The sequence below is a fragment of the Hyaena hyaena genome, unplaced genomic scaffold (assembly GCF_003009895.1).
Source record: "Hyaena hyaena isolate Hyena2069 unplaced genomic scaffold, ASM300989v1 scaffold_761, whole genome shotgun sequence".
Lineage (NCBI taxonomy): Eukaryota > Metazoa > Chordata > Mammalia > Carnivora > Hyaenidae > Hyaena > Hyaena hyaena.
This window is the reverse complement of record NW_024081393.1, coordinates 563916-584873: the sequence shown is the minus strand read 5'-3', so window position 1 is coordinate 584873 and position 20958 is coordinate 563916. Positions and strand designations below refer to the sequence as shown.

General features: G+C 38.1%; 1 protein-coding gene across 7 annotated transcripts in view; it reads left to right on the top strand.

Annotated features, from left to right (window-relative positions):
• Positions 1-20958, top strand: part of CACNA2D1 (calcium voltage-gated channel auxiliary subunit alpha2delta 1) — a 482620-nt gene that overhangs the window by 77649 nt on the left and 384013 nt on the right. For all 7 annotated transcript variants that reach the window (XM_039218422.1, XM_039218421.1, XM_039218419.1 and 4 more), the window contains exon 2: positions 12983-13064. In XM_039218422.1, coding sequence (XP_039074353.1) covers positions 12983-13064 — 82 coding nt within the window. The remainder of the gene's footprint in view (positions 1-12982; positions 13065-20958) is intronic.

Below are 20958 nucleotides of genomic sequence, written 5' to 3'. Positions count from 1 at the left end.
GGCAGGCCCCTCCCCTGAGGTCCCTCCCCCTTCCAGCTAATCCATGGAGGTACATTCATGCCCGCCCTAAAGCATATTGCCCATTTGCTGTCTTGGAAGCTGGAAGGGAGTTTCTGGAGCAGAGGCAAAAATATATGAATAAAAGAAACAATGAAAAAAACGCTTGGATAAAACAAAAATGAATCCAAGATGGTACATAAAGTAGGTTTGGTGAATCTTTGGTTTTTGAGAATTAGGAGTATGTGTATTTGTAACACAGATTACACACACACACACACACACACACACACACACATGAGCATCAAAAGGCCAACAGAAAAGGAAGGCAGAGGAGCACGAACAGCTTAAAATCGATTTTAGTGATAAAGCCTGTTTTTTTTTTTTTTTTTACTCCAGTATTTTACCTTTCCACTTTGATCAGCATGTTAGCATCCCTCTCTGCATTTCTTACAGAATTTACTCTCGATCAAAATGGAACACTAAAACACTTCACAAATCTAAACAGCTTTCTAAAAACAGAGCAGCAGTGTTATTGAAAATCGTTTCAATTGAGAATAATTTCAGGAACTAACATTCTTAGCATAACACCCATCTCCCAGACAATCCTAGATTTAATGTAGTTATCACGCTCTCTTTTTACACCAAAAGAAAACTTAATTATATAGTTACATATGTTATAAAAAATGCCTACTTAGCAAAATAGTGTCCCTAGCCCATCTACATCTTTGGCTTACTTATGTTATATTTATCCAACTACAGGAACACTCTGGGTGGCTTATTACATAACAAAAAGCAGTGTGGCACTGGTGGGATATTTATAGCAAGTAGCACACTTTTGAAATACATGAGCTTATTACTTCAGATTTATGAATAAGCTCTTTATATGTATCAACATAACTGAAATGGTCAGATTGTTAGATCTTGTGATAGTTTAATTTTTTCCCAGGTCTGCAGGATATAACTATGTCTTCTATTTCCTTGGGTTAAAAATAAAATTATTTCTTGGGGCACCTGAGTGACTCAGTTGGTTGAGTGTCTGACTTCAGCTCAGGTCATGATCTCACAGTGCGTGAGTTCAAGCCCCGCGTCAGGCTCTGGGCTGACAGGCTGACACAGCGAGCTTCAGATCCCCTCTCTCTCTCTGCCCCGCCCTGCTTGTGCTTTCCAAGAATAAGTAAGTATTGAAAAAAACATTTAAACAAAATTTTAAATTTATGTTTGAGAGAAGAGAGAGAGCGAGTATGCACGTGTGCATGTGCACAGGTGGGGGAGGGGCAGAGAGAGAGGGAGACAGAATCTAAGGAGGCTCCAGGCTCTGAGCTGTCAGCACAGAGCCTGACATGGGTCTCAAACCCTTGAACCCCAAGATCATGACCTGAGCCTAAGTCAGATGCTTAACTGACTGAGCCACTCAGATGCCCCTAAATTTAATTCTTAAGAATAGTGGCACAGGCAGGGAATGCTTAGGACAAAAGCTTTAAAGGGTATGGACTTCTCACCCTCCTGTTGCTGCTTACTGTAACAGCCCTGTCTTCTGTTCTTCTTCTGCTTTAGTCTCTATGCTAATTGCTAGTGGGATAATTCAGGGACGGGGTGGAAGAAAGAGGTCTATTTTACTACCCTCTCCTTGCTGATAGTAGCAGGTTCATGCACATCCTTCTCTTTCCGAGAGAACTTACCACATCACGTATAGTAAGGAAGGACTCTTAGTCTTGGTAGGGCCCATTATAACAATTCTTAGCTATCACTTTGGCTCCATTGTTCCAACCAGTAAAAAGGCACATTCTCTCTGTAGCATTTAAAACAATTAAGTAGATAACTATGCAGACTTGACACTTTGTACTCAAGCATTACACTTTACAATGGATTAAACAGGGTGTAATTTGTGCTGTTCTGAATTTGGTGTTCCTCAAGTGCATGCAAAATGAAATGGATTACCATATTTTTTAAAAAAAATAAAGAGTGTTCTGAGCTATGCACTACTTTTTTGAAAGCTGTGTAACGAGGCACATCTTACCTCAAAAAGAACAGTTATTCATTGCATGGCAAGTACCTTTCTTTCAAATTAGTGAAAACTTGAATATTTTATATATTAGCTTTCAAATATTGGCTGCATCTGTACAATAAAGTGAAACACACGATATAAAAGATTATCTTAATTATTCAATAAAGTAATTGTTTAGAGATCTCTTAGTGAATTGTCCAAATTACTCTGAGTCTACAGACATTATCAAACAATTGGAAACATACGCTGCTAGTTGATTCTGACTTACCGTAAGGGCAGAGAAGAATTACAGGGCTTTTTTTTTCTGTGACATCCATTATATACTTGAAAGATTTGGAATGATCAAACTGTTCACTCTAGAGATTTAATAATCCCCTTATAATATTTAATCATATTTTGGAAATTTGCCACTTTTTCACAAGTGAGTGATTTTTCTAGATGCATGGCTCCCGCAGTTCATTTTTTTCTGATGTGGATTATGGAGAGAAGAAGAAATTAGTAAATAAATCACTTTACTTAAATAACTGTAACTGTGCTTTTTAAAAACATAATCAATGGCATTTCATTTCAACATATTTTTCTATGTGTTCAATAAGTACCTGCGTGCCTCCTATATGTAGGGCGCTATAATAAACATATTGAGGGTTAAATGCGGATAAAACCATATCCATCTAATCTTGAAGGTGTACAGGGGACTAAGCACAAAGTACGGTTAAGATGCTTTTGGAGTTTAGTGGATAGAGGAGAAAATTTTTAGTGTGGAGGGTTGTGAAAGGTGATATTAGAATATTTGTGGAATTTATTCCCTCACAGTGGAGGTGGAGGGTTAATTTCAGGGAGAGGTTACAGAGCAAAAGCAGAACACGGAAAAGGACAGTCAGCACACATGGAAATGCATGAGGTGGGTTGAAGTGAAAGGTCTTAGGAAATAAGAAGCTGGAAGGCCGGGTTGTGTAACTTGTCTTGACGTTAACTTTTCTTATTGAAAAAAAGACACTGGTTTTTATGATAACTGAATGAAAGAATGCCTGTTAATGACTTCGGCCCAGAGTCTGGCATAAAAATAAGATTTGAATGCATTTACCTACCAACTATGTGTTGGGAAGAAATGCTGAGAGGCTATTATTTAATCAAGGCTTGGAGGAGGTATATGATGGAAGAATTGACGGCATGGACTGAGAAGATGGTCTGCTCACAAGGAGAAAGAACACAGGAGGGTTCTTATCATGGGGAAGAAAGATACTGAGTTCACTTTTATAGGTATTTGGAGAATGAATGGTGGTAAATCAAGTTGGAATGATCTAGCAAGTGGCAATTAAGATACAACTGGAGCTCAGATGTTGGGCTTACATATATAAAGGTGAAGTTGAAGTCATGAGGTTTTTGCTTGTTTGTTTTTTTTTACAAATGTATATATTTGAGAGAGAGAGGGAGAGTGAGTAGGGGAGAGGAGCAGAGAGAGGGAGAGAGAGACAGAGCGACAGAGAGAGAGAATGAAAATGAGAGAATCTAAAGCAGGCTCCACACGTAGTGTGGATCCTGACATGGGCTCCATCCCATCACCCGGGATCATGACTTGAGCCCAAATAAGAGTTAGTTGCTCAAGTGACTGAGCCACCCAGGCACCCCAAAGTTATAAGATTTTGAAGGAGTACAAAGAAAGAAAAAAGAGAAAGGTGGAAAGGATCGAATACAGATGCTGAGAAACAAGAGTATCTGATCTTAGAATGAAAAGGAATTAGACAGTGATATAGTTAGGGGTTCCTGGGTGGCTCAGTGGGTTACACATCCAACTCTTGATTTCAGCTCAAGTCATGATCTCATGGTTCTTAAGTTTGAGGGTCAGGCTCTGTGCTGGTGGTGTGGAGCCTGCTTGGGAATCTCTCTCCCTCCCTCCCTCTCTGATCGTCTTGTGCTTGCTCTCTCTTTAAAAATACTTTAAAAAGTTTAGTTTATTTATTTATTTTGAAAGAGTACACACGGGTGGGTGAGGGAGTGGAGCAGAGGATCTGAAGCAAGATCTGTGCTGACAACAGTGAGCCCGATGTGGGGATCGAACTCACAAACCATGAGATCATGACCTGAGCTGAAGTCATATGCTCAACTTACTGAGCCACCCAGGTGCCCCCCCTCCCCCTAAAACAAGTTGTAGTAATACAGAAGGGAGAGTAGGAGATAGGGTCTGAGCAGCTAAAGGAACAATGGGTTTCAAGAGGGCAGTGGGAAAATGGGAAATGGTGGAACGATGGGATATGAAATGGTTCTGTTGGATGCATACATTCACTACATTTCTGATCTTTAGAGCTTCCTAAGATTTCCTTCTGCAAGTACCATCCATTGTTACTCTCCTAACTACCCATCATGCTCAAAGGCTATCTTAACAGTGAAGCTTCTTCTACCACTTGAGTCTGGAAGCCAGGGAGTTTCATTTCTAACAAGCAAAGCAGATTAAGTGTGCTCCTGTTTGAAAAGCTCGGAAGTCCTTTGTGTTTTCTCATGGAAGGAGAAAACTGTTACTTTATTTCTTTGTATCTGTATGATCAAACAGATATTGATCAGAGATCATAACATATATTTATTCCTAAGAGAAAACTTTCAAACAAACTATTAAACTTTCTGTGGACAATCCATTTTATTTTATAGTTATTTTAGGAATTTGTCCTTTAAACGTTTATGTATTGTTTTAAGTGACGCAAGGTGGGGTATGTGTACTCAGGCCACTTTCTTCGTTTCATCTCCAAGCGTGTTCTTTTAGAAGAGTGTTAGGCTAAAAACTGAAAAAAAAAAAAAAAAAGAGAAAGATCTGAAATTTGGCAGTGGCAGTATTTTCACATTTCCAGAGAAATAGTTTAATAGGATTTTTTATTTCATGGAAAAAAGATCTAGAAAATAGACCTCGTTTATGAATATAATACTAGAACATTTTAGTGGGATTTTTGTTTGTCTTCATTATTTAGAATGAGGAGCGATCTTGAAATTTTCAGGTCCTTCAGTTCACTTTCCCTTACTTATCCTGCTTTCATGCCTGCTGCTATCTGCCCCATATTCATCTGAATGTCTTTTTCCTCTCATCTTTCCCTCTCCCATCAAGAGAGAGTGAAGAACATCACACAGTTACGCTGATTACTACCAGAAAAAAATGGCGACCTTCATAATAGGGCACATCTTTAAATATCCTCCAGCTAATGCTCTTTTTAAACCACCAAGCTTTCTTTCCAACCCTACGTTAATACTTGCTGGTCGTCTCCGAGCAGATGACTAATCTCTTTTATTACAAAAGAATTAGAGACCAATAAGTGGAACTGTCTGAACTTTTCGATCAAGTTGTTCTGGTTGTTTCCATTTACCTAAAAGCTTTTACATTTTCCTTTTTATCTCCATGGAGGAGGTATCCTCCTCCCTTTTAGCCATGAATTAGGTTTCTACTGTGTGATGCTTATTTATTCACTTAATCTCCACGCTCATGTTTGGATGCAAGGAGTGACAAGGTACAGCCTGATCTAGAGTCTTCTGAAGGACCTTACTCTGTCAGTAAACTACATGTTCTCTCTTGAATCTTCAGTGTCTCCTTCTCCATTTGCTGTTCTCCTTATACATGGAGGCATGCCTCAATCTCTCATGCTGAAAAAGAAAAATAAGTATTTACTCTTTGTACTTCATTCTTTAATTGGCTCAAATTGTTATTCTCATTTTCCTTATACATAAGGTGGGTAGATTTCTCCCACCTTATTTGATGACTCTATCCCTACTTCCTCTCTCTGGAGACTTTTCCCATCTGTAGGCTTTGTGATACCATTGTTCTTGGATTTTCTTCTCTTTCCACTACTTAGATCCTCTGTCTCTTCTTTAAAATGCTATTTTCCAGAGCTCTAGTGCTGTGTATTTCCTTCCTCCTCCCATACACTATCCTTTGGGAGTCATACATTGGCTTACCTATGTCCTTTACATACACTGAAAACATCAAATCCTTATATTTGTATTAAACTTTAGAGAACTACAAACCTAGGTATATTCAGTTGCCTACTGACTATCTACACATCGATCTCCCCAAAACATATCTAATTGAACCAGTAAAAGCAAACTCAATGTCCCTTTAAATTGTTCCTTCTTTTATGCTTTCTTTCTTTTTTGTTTTTAAAATTTTTGTTTATGTGTGAGAGAGAGAGAGACAGAGAGAAAGAGAGAGGGAGAGAGAGGGAGAGGGAGATGGAGCGTGAACAGAGGAGGGGCACAGAGAGAAGGAGAGAGGGAGGGGGACACAGAATCTGAAGCAGGCTCCAGGGTCTGAGCTGTCAGCACAGAGCCCAGTGCGGGGCTTGAACTCACAAACCGCAAGATCATGACCTGAGCCAAAGTCAGATGCTTAAGCAACTGAGCCACCCAGGTGTCCCTCTCCTGTGCTTTCTATATCAAAATGTCCTGTCACTGTTTAACTGAAGACCTCCATGAATCATTCTAAAATCCTTTCTCCATTCACTGTCTGTATCCAGTAGTACATAAAATTCTGTTGTTTATACTTCAGAATTTTTATTGAGCTAGTTTCTTGTACTTAACTTTTCCTCCATTTTTCTCTCTCCTCTTGTTACTACTGGGCTGGTTTGAATCCCTGTCATTTCTTATCTAGACGTTCCCTTCTCATTTTTCATTTTCCCTTGGAGCCACCATCCACTTAGCTATCTGAAAAATTATTTCATCATGCTTATATACCCTTAATTGATCTCGTTACTCTCTAACTTCTCATTTTCCATTCTCTCCCCATTATTTTGGGAAACCATTCTAAATGCTTCAGAATGTTATTTAAGACCCTTAGTCAGGCCCTTATATTTGCCTCCATTTTGTCCCTGCCATGCCTGCTCCCATTCTGTGTCATTTGGTGAACCAACCAGCCATTCAAACCACCTAACGCCATGTTTTATATCGCCTCTGCCTTCATTCTTGCTTGCTTACTTTCTTAATTTTGTCAAATTCCACTCTTCTTTCAAATCTCCCTTCAAGTAGCTGCTAGTCTGGAACGTCTGCTCTATCCGTCTCCCTGCACTACTCCTAGATAAACTTTGAGTGATTATTTCTTGGTCCTGAAATGTATCCCACCGATGGGATTCAGGACACACTACCTCCAAATCTGATATTGAATATTTTAAGCTGAAAGAGTTTGAGAAAGGGCACATGCAAGGCCTTCCTGACCTTCCCTTCGTGTCAAAATTGCCTTCCCTAAACCCAGAGGAAAAGATCATCCTTATCTCTGAAGACAAGGGACAGAGAGAAGAATCATAATGAATAGCTTTGTTAAGTTTACCTGGTTCCCTACACTTTGTTCATACTTTTTGCTCTATGATATCTTTCCACCACTTTCTAGACTTTATCAGACTTAGCGTACGAACACTCAGGTTTATTAACTCAGGTTTCTTTGAGTCTTCATTTCCTTAAGAAGGTTCCTTTGTCATGTGAAATGTGTATTAAATAAATATGTATGCTTTTCCCTTCTTAACCTGTCTTTTGTTAACCTGCCTTCTATTGTCTAAGTTATTATCTAAGTTAAGGACTCAGAAGGGTAGGGGTGCCTGGGCCACTCAGTCATCTGAGCCTCTAACTCTTGATTTCGGCACAGGTCATGATCCCAGGATTGTCGGACAGAGCCTGAACTAGAAAGCATATATTTGTCATTTCTGCATCTGCAGTTTTTAGTATCTTCTCTAGCAGATAGGATTTCTTGTTAAATGGGTTAACAAAGAGCAAACAATGATTTCTTCCTTGTGAAGTGCTGTACTTGTTCCTTATTACATGAAAAGGATATATCCTCTATAATTTTCTCCAAAATTTCATTGTACCTTCTGGTGATAGTAAAACGGGACTTAGTGATTGTACATATATGCTTGACAATTTACCATGAAAGAGAAAGTCCAATAAAGAATCTGCACCTGTGGGGCGCCTGGGTGACTTAGTCGGTTAAGCGTCCGACTTTCGCTTAGGTCATGATCTCGCGGTTCGTGGGTTCGAGCCCCGCGTCGGGCTCTGTGCTGACAGCCAGCTCTGAGCCTGGTGCCTGTTTCAGAGTCTGTGACTCTCTCTCTCTCTCTCTGACCCTCCCCTACTCACGCTGTCTCTCTCTCTCTCTCTCTCCTAGAAATAAATTAAAAAAAATTAAAAAAAAAAAAAAAGAATCTGCACCTGTGAGTGTTTTCCCTTGTGTAATTTCCCCCTTCATGACGAACAGAATCTTTGCTTATTTCTTGGCCATTGTAATCTTCTAATTCTAGGTTGGAAAGGAATAGTACTCATGAATTTTAGAAAAACCAGGTAACGCCTCATATCTATAAAAAATAATCCTTGCTCCTGTAAAGTGTTCTTGACACTTGTCATTGGGGGTGAGAAGACTGGATAGGTCCTCATTTACTTTCAGCCAAAGCAGGTTCACCTCAGTGAGCACTGGTGGTGACAGTACACTCAGGTGTCAAGTTAGAACTTAGGTTTTGGATCAGTTTAGCATAAATCAGAATTTGGGTGTGAGTTGTGGTTTATTGTTGTTGTTTTTGTTTTGTTTTGTTTTGTTCTTACCTATATAGTCCTTGTCTCTCAGTTGCCTAGCTAAAGGGATATATAACAATTCTTACTCTTTGTCCATGTTGGGAATTATATTTAGGAAGAGATGATTTATTTATTTATTTATTTATTTATTTATTTATCTATATTTATTTATTCATGTTTATTTTTTAATTTATTTTTTATTATTTAAAATATTTAACATTTATTTATTATTGAGAGATGAAGAGGGACAGAGCATGAGCAGGGGAGGGGCAGAGAGAGGGGGACACAGAATCTGAAGCAGGCTCCAGTCTCTGAGCTGTCAGCACAGAGCTTAGTGCAGGGCTTGAACTCATGAACTACGAGATCATGACCTGAACCGAAGTCAGTCTCTTAACTGACTGAGCCACTCTGGCGTCCTGAGAAGAGGTGACTTATTTTCTCGGGGTTTTAGGACTTGTTGAGTAACTGTTTGGAGAACTGAGATAGTCTGACATGAATTCAAAAATGGTGTCAATGGTCTTTGTACCTACCCATTCCCTACTGTAATTTATTGTTCTTAGTGTAGATGTGGAGCACAGTTTATCTAATAACAATATGTATCTAATGAGCAGTATCTAATCAATAGCTAATTCTCTAATAGCAGTAATAAGAATATAGTATTTGTAGCATTTTTCACACATATTATTGGGATGGAAGAATTCACTCTGCTATTTAAGCTCCTCCTGGCTGGATTAAGAATTACACTGACATGAGACATATTAATAGAAGAAAATCAAATGTAATAGCATACCTGTGGGGAATCCACACAGACATGGAAATTTCAAAGACATTCAGGCAACAGGATGCTTCTGTGAGCTAAGGAAAGGAGTGGAGTCTGAGGATAAAAAGGAGAGAAAGACCATTAGCAAGAAGGGAAAAGGAGATGACTGAGAGACAGAGGTTCCCTAGTATGTAGATATGTTTCTTAGGTAAGGAAGGATCTCTGTGAATAGCTGTTTTCCTTAGATAAGCACACAGTTGAGGGGTAAAGAGCTTTTCCCAAGTGTAGGATTTTGATTGCTTTAAAAAAAATTTTTAATGTTTATTCATTTTTGAAAGACAGAGAGACAGAGTGTGAGCAGGGGAAGGGCAGAGAGAGAGGGGAACACAGAATCTGATGCAGGCTTCAGGCCCTGAGCTTGAACTCACGATCTAGGAGATCGTAACCTGAGCTGAAGTTGGACATTTAACCTACTGAGCCACCCAGATGCCCCTGATTGCTTTTAATTCAAAATAATGTTCATGCCAAAGTGGCCCATCTGGGCCCATCTTGGTGGCCTGCCCTTGTCCCCCACAATATACCCTAGCTTATAAACTGCGGAAAGCATAGTATTGGAATAATGTGGTTTGTAGCCTTCATTTTAACAGTTTTATAGCTTTCTTTCTACACTCTCCTCTTGGGTATTTATTTTTTGTTTCTTGATATTCATTTACCTTTGAGAATCATATCCATACAGCATGGTTCAATAGACATTCTTCCTTATTTTCATTCATGTGAAAGTACCCCTAGCTTTTATGTATTAATTAGTTTGCTTCACATTAAATCAGTTCTCTGTGTTTTTCTTTAAGTCATTTCATCCTTTTTTTGGTGACTTTCTGTTTTTCTTCTTCCTCTTTAGCTTATCAGCTTATGTATGTATGTGTATATGTATGCATGTTTTGAGAGAGAGAGCCCATGCTAGCGGGGAAGAGAAACAGAGAGAACATCTCAAGCAGGCTCCACGTTCAGTGCAGAGCCCAATACGGGGCTCAATCTTATGACTGTGGGATCATGACCTGACCTGAAATCAAGAGTTGGATGCTCAACTGAGTCACCAAGGTGCCCATATAAGCTTATTTTTATATGTTTTTCTATACCTCATTTACAGGTATTATGCTTTCTTTTTGCATTATACTTTTCTGTATTATGCTTTCTTGCCCCACATTTAATTTTCTATTCTGTTATATTTAAATTTATCTGACAAAAAGTTGGTAACATCGTAGTTCTATTGGAATTCTTAGCTATCCAAAGAGAAGAAAGACCAACATGGTTAAATCTCACAATGGATCACTTATGAAATACAGAGCTATCTTTTTTAATGCTATTTTATTTTGAAGGAGAGAGAGTGAACATGAGCAGGGGAGGAGCAGAGAGAGAAAGAGAGAGAGAGAATGAGAGATTGAGAGAGAGAATCCCAAGCAGGCTCCGTGCTATCAGTGCAGACTGACATGGAGCTTGAACTCATAAACCGTGACCTAAGCTGAATGAAATCAAGAGTAGGATGCTTAACTGCTGAGCCACCCAGCCACCCCCATGGTTAATTTTTTAAATTATTTTTATTGTTTTTAAAATATAATTTATTGTCAGGTTGGTCTCCATACAACACCCAGTGCTCATCCCAACAAGTGCCCTCCTTATTGCCCATCCCTCACTTTCCCCTCCCTCACCTGTATCAACCCTCAGTTTGTTCTCAGTATTTAAGCTCTGTAGTTAATTTTTAAGACAGCATTTTTCTAAACCATTCTTGAATATGGTCTCTTAAAGGTGGGAGAACATTTGAAGTAGAATAAATAAGGAAAAGGTAGATAATACATGTCATATATATGCAGAGAGAAGTTCAAATTCAAATATATAATTTCTTATCATTCTAGTAGTGTTTTCTTGTGCAGAAAAGAATACACATTTTATGTCTTTTTATAAATAAGGATGAATACATGAAATATATGAGGGGATTACAAATTAAACTATATTGATTTGAATGGGAACATTGTGTGCTATTTGGTAATGTCTCTAATGCCAGGAAGAAGTAAGACCATTGACTGAAGCTTTTCTAAAATGTTCTGATGTCTATAACTTGTATTTTAAAATCTCCATTTCATTGATCTGAAGTATATACATGAAAAGGATTTGAAATGAAATCTTCCCATCATAATTTTTTTAATGTTTATTTATTTTTGAGACAGAGAGACAGCATGAACAGGGGAGGGGCAGAGAGAGGGAGACAACGAATTCGAGGCAGGCTCCAGGCTCTGAGCTGTCAGCACAGAGCCTGATGCAAAGCTTGAACCCACGAACCACGAGATCATGACCTGAGCTAAAGTTGGAAGCTTAACCAACTGAGCCACCGAGGCGCCCCGCCCATCATAATTTTAATGCTCAGACGTTCTTTTACAACTTAAGACTTGATCCAGGAATTCCAAATTTAAAAATCTAGCCTTATAAATGAAATACTTTTAAACTTTATGTGCTAAGATATTTGTTGCTGTGTAATTTATAGTATAGTTAAAGCTGATGATACCCTATCTTTTAACCAGAAAGGATGGTCAGATATATTATGGCATGTAGAGATAATAGAATATTAAGTGGCCTTTAACATACGATGTTTATAAAATATTTGTAATGGCATGGGGGGGGGAGTATTTATCATATGACCTAAGCAAACAAAGAGATAAGAATTTTACGTAATATGCTTTCAACTATGTGAAGGAATTTTAAAAGTCTAGAAGGGAATACATTAAAATATTAACAGTGGTTTTCCCTGTGTAATGGAATTATGAGAAATTTAAAATTATTTATATTTTCTCACTTTTTTTTCAAACATTCTACCTGTAGCACATCCTTAGTATTACATTAAGAAGACTTATAAGCTAAAGGATAAAGTTTAAATTTTAAAAAATTTTAATGTTTATTTATTTTGAGGAGTGAGAGACAGAGCATGAGGAGGGGAGGGTCAGAGAGAGTGAGAGACACAGAATCTGAAGGAGGCTCCAGGCTCGGCTCTGAGCTGTTAGCACAGATCCTAATGCGGAACTTGAACTCAGGAGCTGTGAGATCATGACTGAGCCAAAATCAAGAGCTGGATGCTTAGCTGACTGAGCCACCCAGCTGTACCTAGTTAAAATTTTGCTAAAGGTGTATTTATTTATATTGAGAAAGGGAGAGCAGTGATGAGAGGTGGGGGCAGGGGGTGGGGGTGGGGGAGAGACTCCCAAGTAGGCTCCACACTCCATGTGAAGCCCTACATGGATCTTGATTTCATGACCATGAGATCATGACCTGAGCCAAAATCAAGAGTTGGGCACTTAACCGGCTGAGATACCTAGACGCCCCAAGTTTAGAATAATCTATTTAGTAACTAATTATCAATATAATTGTCATAAAAATTAAGGAAATATTTACCCTTATATTGAACAAGACCTCTGTGTCGTTTGCTCTTTTTGTGTTGTGGGATATCAGCATCCCAAGAAGTTGACCCTAAAGGTTCACTGGTTTTGTAATTGGAGAATGGGTTGGGAAGGTGGACACAGTAGGAACTTGGAGGGGAAAGAGAGATTTCAAGGGAATTTAATGAATTATCTACAGCAGGAATATAGAACATGCCTGGCTTTCCTTTGCCAGAGCTCTGATAGAACATTCTCTTTTGATTTCTGCAGGATCAAGTCATGGGTGGATAAGATGCAAGAAGACCTTGTCACACTGGCAAAAACAGCAAGTGGAGTCAATCAGCTTGTCGATGTGAGTAAAACCCCAAGAAATTTGCTAATCTTTTCTTTCATTTGAATGCTGGTCTATCTTGTAGGAAGCTGCATTTCTATATTACGAATAGGGCATGATTATTCATGTGAATCAGGTAGCGAAAGCTTGAGAAGGAGCCTTGGTACATACTAGTTATTGTGAGCAAAGAAAGCTTTTCCTCACAATTAATGTAGCGCTCTCACCATGCTTTACAGTTTACATACAGCCTTACCATAGGTGAGCTCACGTGATGTGCAGATGCCCCTAAAATTCATACTGGGATTTTATGTCCCTGTTCTTCAGGGTGTATTTTAGAATCTCTCATACAGAGGTGACTTTAAGTCCTTGATGGGTTCTTTTGAATATCCTCAGTGGGAACACATGTTCTTTCTTTGAGGGTAGATATTATTTTTAAAAATGGTTGGAAAGTGTTTATAGCCATGTCTAGAGACTAGAGTGAGTCATTGAGATGGATAATAAAGATTTTTGTTTAAGAGAAGGAGATACTCTAAAATCTGTTTTTTTCTTAGGATTTATGATGTGGCTATGAAAGTCACTCTACAATGATTCTTGAAAATGATAGCAGCATATAAATATTTGTATAGTATCTTAAATAGATTATTTTCCTTGGATAAGAGCATTTACATTTGTAAATTCTGTAAGATTTTTAAAAAAATTAAATGTCATTTCTTTACATTCTCACTACTTCAATTCCACTGTAAGTAATGCAACAATTTGAAGGTACTTTTATCTTGTGTTCTTCGTAATGCAGTGAGACCTTTTATCTTCCAAAAATGTGATGAGTCAGTGGGGTGAGATATGATATAAAAGCAATTATATGCATGATATACGAGTATTTCTCAGAATAATATTTATGTGGGAATATTCCTCCCAGACAAAAACAAGAATATATGGTTACCTTTTATATTCTTTAAATTTCATAAAGAAACCTAACAAATACTTGAAAAAGTTATTCTAGAATCTGCTAAAAACCAATTGGAGGTTTCCACATACAAAAGTATGTTAAGAAACATCTCATCTGTAAGATGAGATAAGGAATACATTTGGAAATGAAAAGTGTTTCCTTGTGAATAACAGTGATTAAATTTAATTCTCATCAACACTTGTTAAGCTCATAGTATGACCCGGGCACCATTCAGGTGCCAAAGATTGAGAGACATTCAGTTCCTCTCTTCAGAAGACTGACCCTGTACTACTCAGAAATTTCCATTTTGGGGGTGCAAAGTTCCAGAAAGCTATTGGAAGCTGATGCTTGCTGTCTGCAGTGAGTCCTTATTGGGCGATGTATTAAAAAAATGAAGTTGTGAGGGATAATCAGGTGAGGCTCTATGAAAGTGACAGTTTGTGGAAGGAGAAAAAAAAGCAATGAGAATGGATAGATTCTGGTTAGAAGTTCTATGACCGTATTTATTGACAGTTTCAGATTAAGAATAAAACCGCTGTCAGGAGCTGTCCTTCGCTCCGGGGTTTCTCTAGCTTCAGAAACCAATTTCTTGGCTGACCTCACTTTTACTTTTGGTGTTAAGATGTGAACCCTTTTGCTGAATCTGCTTTTTGCAATGAATCATTTAAAAAGAAAAGTCTCACCTGATTTCCATTATGCTTTATCAAGCGTAGGTTACTAAGAATACTGCAAATATTGATGAATGAATAAATGGCCTAGTCTGAATTTGGAGAAAAAAACAGAATGGGCTGGATGAAAGAAAATCCCCACAGTGTTTTGTTTTTGAGACATGTACCTAATTATGTGACAGAAAAAAATACAAGTAAAAGAATTATATATTACAACAAGGGATGGGGGAGAGAGAGAGAGCAGAATCTATAATTGGGAAAAAATTAAGTATTGGGGCGCATGAAGAGTGTTATTTTGCATAGATAAATGATTCCATATGCCCCTATCTGTTTGCCTGGAGAGAAAAGTCCATGATGGGGGCTAAAGGGTTGCATTTCTTTTTGGTGGTGGAAACTTAAACCTCAAGAGTTGCTGAAGGACTCTTCCTATTTTTTTTTAATGTTTTGAGAGAGAGAGAGAGAGAGACAGAGAATGAGCAGGAGACACAGAATCCAAATCAGGCTTCAGGTTTCAGGCTCCAGGCTCTGAGCTGTCAGCACAGAGCCCGACATGGCTCGAAGTCACAAACCGCGTGATCATGAACTGAGCCGAAGTCAGACCCTTAAACAACCGGGCACCTGGGTGGGAGTGCTGGATGCATGGTGGGGATCAGAAGTTGCACAGAATTTAGCAAATTCTTGAGTTGATATTTAATATTGCAGAAATGGTGATTCCTCCCTAATTATTTAATGGCTTTGTTTTTACCAGCATCACAGGACACAATAGCTTGTTGCCTGAAGGTTCAGAAACAGCTGTGATGAGGCAACATAGCTAAAATAAGACATCTTTCCAATTTTATAAAAATTGCTTTATGGGCATCATAAAATACTAGCCCAGGAAGGTTGATAATGATTAATACATTGTGTTATTGAAGATGTACACTGTGTTACTTTGATACATTTATATATTGCAATATGGTTGTAATGATACTTATCACCTGGCATACCTATAATGGAATATTATCTTCTGTTTTTAACAAGCTGTACAGATTTTAGGATTGCTTATTCTATTTTTTGAAAACTGCCTTTTGTATTTTGATGGGGATTACATTGAATCTACAAGTGACTTTGGGTAGTGAAGCCGTGTTTAACAATATTAATTCTTCCAATCCATGAACACAGGATTTTTTAAAAAATTTATGTCTTCTTTGAAATCTTTCAGCAGGTCCATTTTATTACTTTTAAACACACACATGGAGACTTATGATTTCCTGTAGCTGGCAAGTAGAGAGGCTGATCATCATATAGTAACTAATAGATAGCATGAAAAATATTAAGGTGGTCTTAGGATTCTTGGAAACAAAGTTTTTAAGTTTATAGAACATTCACAAGCAACCAGTTTCTCATTAAGTGGGTTGACAAAATATTTCATGTGCACAGATAATTAAATTTCAACCAGTATCTAAATTATCAGATATTCTGAATTAACGGGTTCTGTGGTAATGATAATGTGCTTTGTGAAAACATTTTTTAAAGATGAGTTGATAAATACAAACTACTTACTGTTTGTTTTTCTATGAAATGCACTTTTGATTCTGCAAAAAGTTGTTTTGAAAGAAAACAGTTGGTTAAATGTGTGACTCTGGCTTTTGGCTCAGGTCATGATCTTGTAGTTCGTGGCTTCAAGGCCCGCATTGGGCTCTGCACTGGCAGTGCGGAGCCTTCGTGGGATTCTCTCTCTCACTCCCTCTCTCTGCCCCTCCCCAGCTCTTTAAAAAATTAAAGACATTTAAAAAAAGAAAACAGAATTATGCAAATAGGTCTGAGATCCTCAGTTGGTCCATTTGACCAATCCTGCTGTGGAGAAAGCAAATCACAATAACGTCAGCAAATCACAACCTTCTGTGAGTTCTGTTGTCTCTTTTGTAGTGGGTTTTTTTTTTTTTTTTTTCCCTGCTTCCCCCTTTTCCTGTAGGAATCCAAGACTTCCTTGGGGCCTCCTCTTTATTAAAAAAATGAGACTGATGGTTTTCATTTACATTTATTTAAGTCTATAGTAACTCCGTCTCTCTCTCATATTTGATATTGGAAAGCGGGTGTGAAGACTATATTTTGGAAGAGGTGGAGTTTTTCCAAATAGGTCATTCCAAATAAGTCTCTTTTCCTGGCGAGGGCCGGGTGGAGCTGGGGTCCCCAGCAGAACTTGGACTGAGGTGAGGCATGTGATGTTCAGGGCGTGCAGAAGGAGGAGACGCTCTGGGGAGTTGGAACCTTGTGCCCCCTCGGAGTGAGTGAGTAGCTTCTGGAATTTTGCGCCTTAGGTGACTTACTGCCTCACCAGAGGCCTCCACCCTGGGGCCCAGGGACAGTAAAGGCCTAAGGCACTCTGTATCCCTGTGGCCAGAGGCAGAGACATTTGCAGCTTTCTGGACGTGACAAGAGGCCTCTGCTACCTTTTCTTTTCTGTTCCTTTCCCATCCCGCATATACTATGAAGTCTTTCTTACGGCTCTTTTGGGTGTTTCGTAAGCTTCCCAGCCTCCTCTTGTATTTATTTCAGGTGCAGTGGTGATTCCTACGGTGTTAACAATATATGCATTTTGAAATCTGCAGCCGCCTTACCTGACGCTGTCCCACACCTCCCTTCTGCTTCAGTTCTAACATTCTGTTTTGTCTTCTGACAACGCAGGGTGGTCTGGGCATCCAGTCTTTTTGTTAGCAGAGATTATTGTACCTCATTAGCTTTGTAAGAGAGTTGACATAATGCGTGTCACCCTGTTTTAAGGCTTTCTTCTTACTTGCAAATTCTGTCTGGGTTTCTAACATGTTAGGTTAGAATATGCAAATTTTTAAAGAAAATCTGTGAATTTTTTTTTCCCCCTGGACGTATACTCTTGAAGGTAAAATCATTCTGCAGTGATATCATCGTAGAACTTTCTGGCTCTTGATTCAGAAGTTAAGATTTCATAGTGTGTGATTTCATAAGTTAAGATTATGTGAAAATCAATGTGTACATATTTCAGTATGCTTTCAAAGATGTGAATATGAAATGTGTCTAAATATTGAGCATTCAGTACTCTTAATTAAGTTAGTATTTACATAAATGTTTTAAGTGAATAATTTCTTTTCATTAGTAACTCATGGTATTAATAGACTGATGCTTTTACTTTGACATTGTGGTCACGTCACTTATGTACATAGAATATTCATTTTAAAGGTGGTGGAGAGCTTAATATATTAATCTGTTTACAAAAGAAGATACTCTAGAGCAGAACGTAATTAATCATTGGTGATTCTGACTAGGGAATCAGCAAGATGCTGAGGCAACAGCAAGGGCTGGGATTTTCTTTGCTACTCTAGGGAGAGCTGCTAAGTAGCTGGGTGGTATTAGATTTCCTGTTACCTGCTTGTCAAGTGAGCTAGATCGGAACAGTCTCTCTTCCTTACAGAAATGTCATAGGGGGAAAAAGAAGTAGGAGATGAAATGTGAAAGCAATCAGAGGTGCTATGAAAACATTAAATGCTTATGTCATATTAAAATGTAGCTTTATATTCATATTACTTTATAAATGTAGCATAATTACTGCTTTATAAGAGTAATAATAATTGATTTTCAAATACAATTTTATTGTTTTATTGAGATTAAGAAGCAGTTGTGAAGGCTATATTTTGAAAGAGATAACAAACAAACAAGCAAATCCAGAATTACTGGTTTTATTTAGCATTGCCTTATTCTCTCAGTGATGAAATGTTGTAACTAAATCAATTACCATAATTATGTAGGCAATTTGAGATTGCAGTTATTTTAGGGGAAAAACCCACTTTTTTTTTTTCTCTAAGTAGCCGGAAATCTATTTTGACTGCACAAAGTACTATCAGTAGAAAGTATGGATTCCCTGCACCCATCTGCTGGAGGTTTTAAATTAAGAAGCTTTTTTTTTTTTTTTTTTGAACAGGAGTTAATTACATTCGTTTTCAAAGGTACAGAATAAACTCTCCAGGGCATTTCTAATCCGATGGTGACTTTCAGTATTTTATTAATAGGTTTTTAAATGAAGTACTATGGGTTCACAAAAGAATAGTGAAAGACTCAAAATTTTTATCATACCAATCTGTTCCATTATCACTCAGTACTTACCACTTGCTTAAGTTGTACCAGGACTTAAGGGATAAATGATTATTGGTTGTTTTCCAAATGGAAATCTAATGGTTTGGTAATACTAATTATAGAGAGAATGATATACTGTTGCCTTTGCTTCCTTCTTGTCCTGAGCAACAAACACAATGAAGACGGAAGCTCAGAACCCCTCAGCGATGTAGCCAGGCGGTGGCTTCTCTAGAATAAAGATGAATGGCATCAAAGACCATTATCTGCTACTTCACACTCCCAGTGTACAGCATACAGCTTCTTATTATTTACTTTTCCTGAAGATATTTAATGTCTTTATGTGTGGAGCCGTGGTTCACAGCAGGGGCATTTTTTCCCCCCAGGACACGTCTGTCAGTGCTTGCAAACATTTGTGATCATCACAACTGGAGGTGGGGGGGAAGTGCTGGCATCTAGTGTGAAGAGGCCAAGGATGCCACTACAGACCCACAATGCACCTGGTATCATCTCACAACAAAGGGTCACCTGGTAAAAGTGTCAGTAGTGTTCAGGGTGAAAGATGGCTCTGGGAGGACTGAAAAATTTGAGACAAGAATCAATGTATGGAATTCTTTAAATTAATATAAATTTTTAAAATTGTCTCTCAGCATTGATAGGTGGCACTTAGGCTTTAGAAAAGCCATTTGTTAATAAGGTACAATGGTTAAGAGCAGATTGAACTGCGCTGCTTTTTAAAATTCTTTTGTTGGCCATAAAATGAACTTGGGTCATTTGGGGTTAGGGACATTAAGTAAGCAGCTCACTCAGCCTATGGTTAATTATTTTTTAATTTAGTTTTAATAGAATCTAGTATGATCTCTTGTACTTTTAATTGCATATGAATTTGCTGCTCAAAATACACACACAATTCATTTGTACCTCCAGATGTGCAAAGGGAAAGAGGCTAGGTTAATGTTATTTCTGGAATTAGCAAACAAAAAACCCAAGTAGGTGGCTTCTTATTATATGTATCTTAACGCTTTTCTTGCTTTAATTCTAAATATCCTTTTTTTTAAAGCTCCATATCCCTTTTTAATGTTTATTCCTTTTTGAGAGAGAGAGAGCAAGAGCGAGCACGCGTGCAAGAGAACGCACATGCCTGCGTGAGGGGGGAGGGGCAGAGAGAGGGGCACAGAGAATCCCACGTAGTTTGTGAGCTGTCAGCACAGAGTCCGATGCAGGGCTCGATCCCATGAGTGGTGAGATCATGACCTGAGCCGAAATCAGAAGTCAGATGCTTAACTGACTGAGCCACCTAGGCACCTCCAATTGTGAGTGTTCTTAAAGATAAACTTGCTGTTTACCTTATGTGTGAAATGTCCCCAACCTAAAAACTGAAGAATTCTTTCTATGTATCCCTCTCTCTCTCTCCCTCCCTCTCTCTCTTTTTTTTTCTTAATTTAGTCTTTGTTTTAGGTTAGTTTCTGTGTTCCAGGCATGAGCCCTTGTATTTACCTTGCATTTCTAGCTAAATATTCTCACCTGTTCCAATGTGTAGTGTGGAGAAAGCACAGCCATGTTTGTGCTTGTCACTCGTTGTGGTCCTTCTGTCATCTTTAATGCACGCTCGAAAGCATCACCATCATCTTTTTGTTAATAGGAAGCGGGCAAGTACTGTGGAACAGTCTTCAATGCTGCCTTCGTTCTTCCTCAGTATTCTTCTTAGAGGTATTATCTCATCTTAAAGGTGATAATGTCCTAGCTTAAAAGCTGTCACGTATGGAAGGACTATGGAAAGTAGTTTGAACTCTTGCGTTTGTTTTTTGAATGCCGGTTTGGTATAGTTATCATCGGAAAGATACGCACTATAAATTCAAGAACATAATCAATTATATATGTATATGTGTGTATATGTATATAATTACATGAGCGCATATATATATTTATTTATATTTTTTGTATAATATATATTTAATTTATTTATATATTTATATATGTATATATTTATTTATATATTTAGGTGATGTTCATAGTAAACAGGCCTATGTTATGTTTTGAATTCTTCCTGTGTGCTACTTAATTTTAAGAGATGTTCTGAGCAATATAGCTTGGAGTTGACCATATTCTGAGGCATAAACCAGTACCCTGAATTTGGTATCTCTCCTTGGTCGTGTCTGACTTTGCTTTTCAATCTATATTTCCAATAATTCCTTGTGTCACCCAGATTCTGATTTCT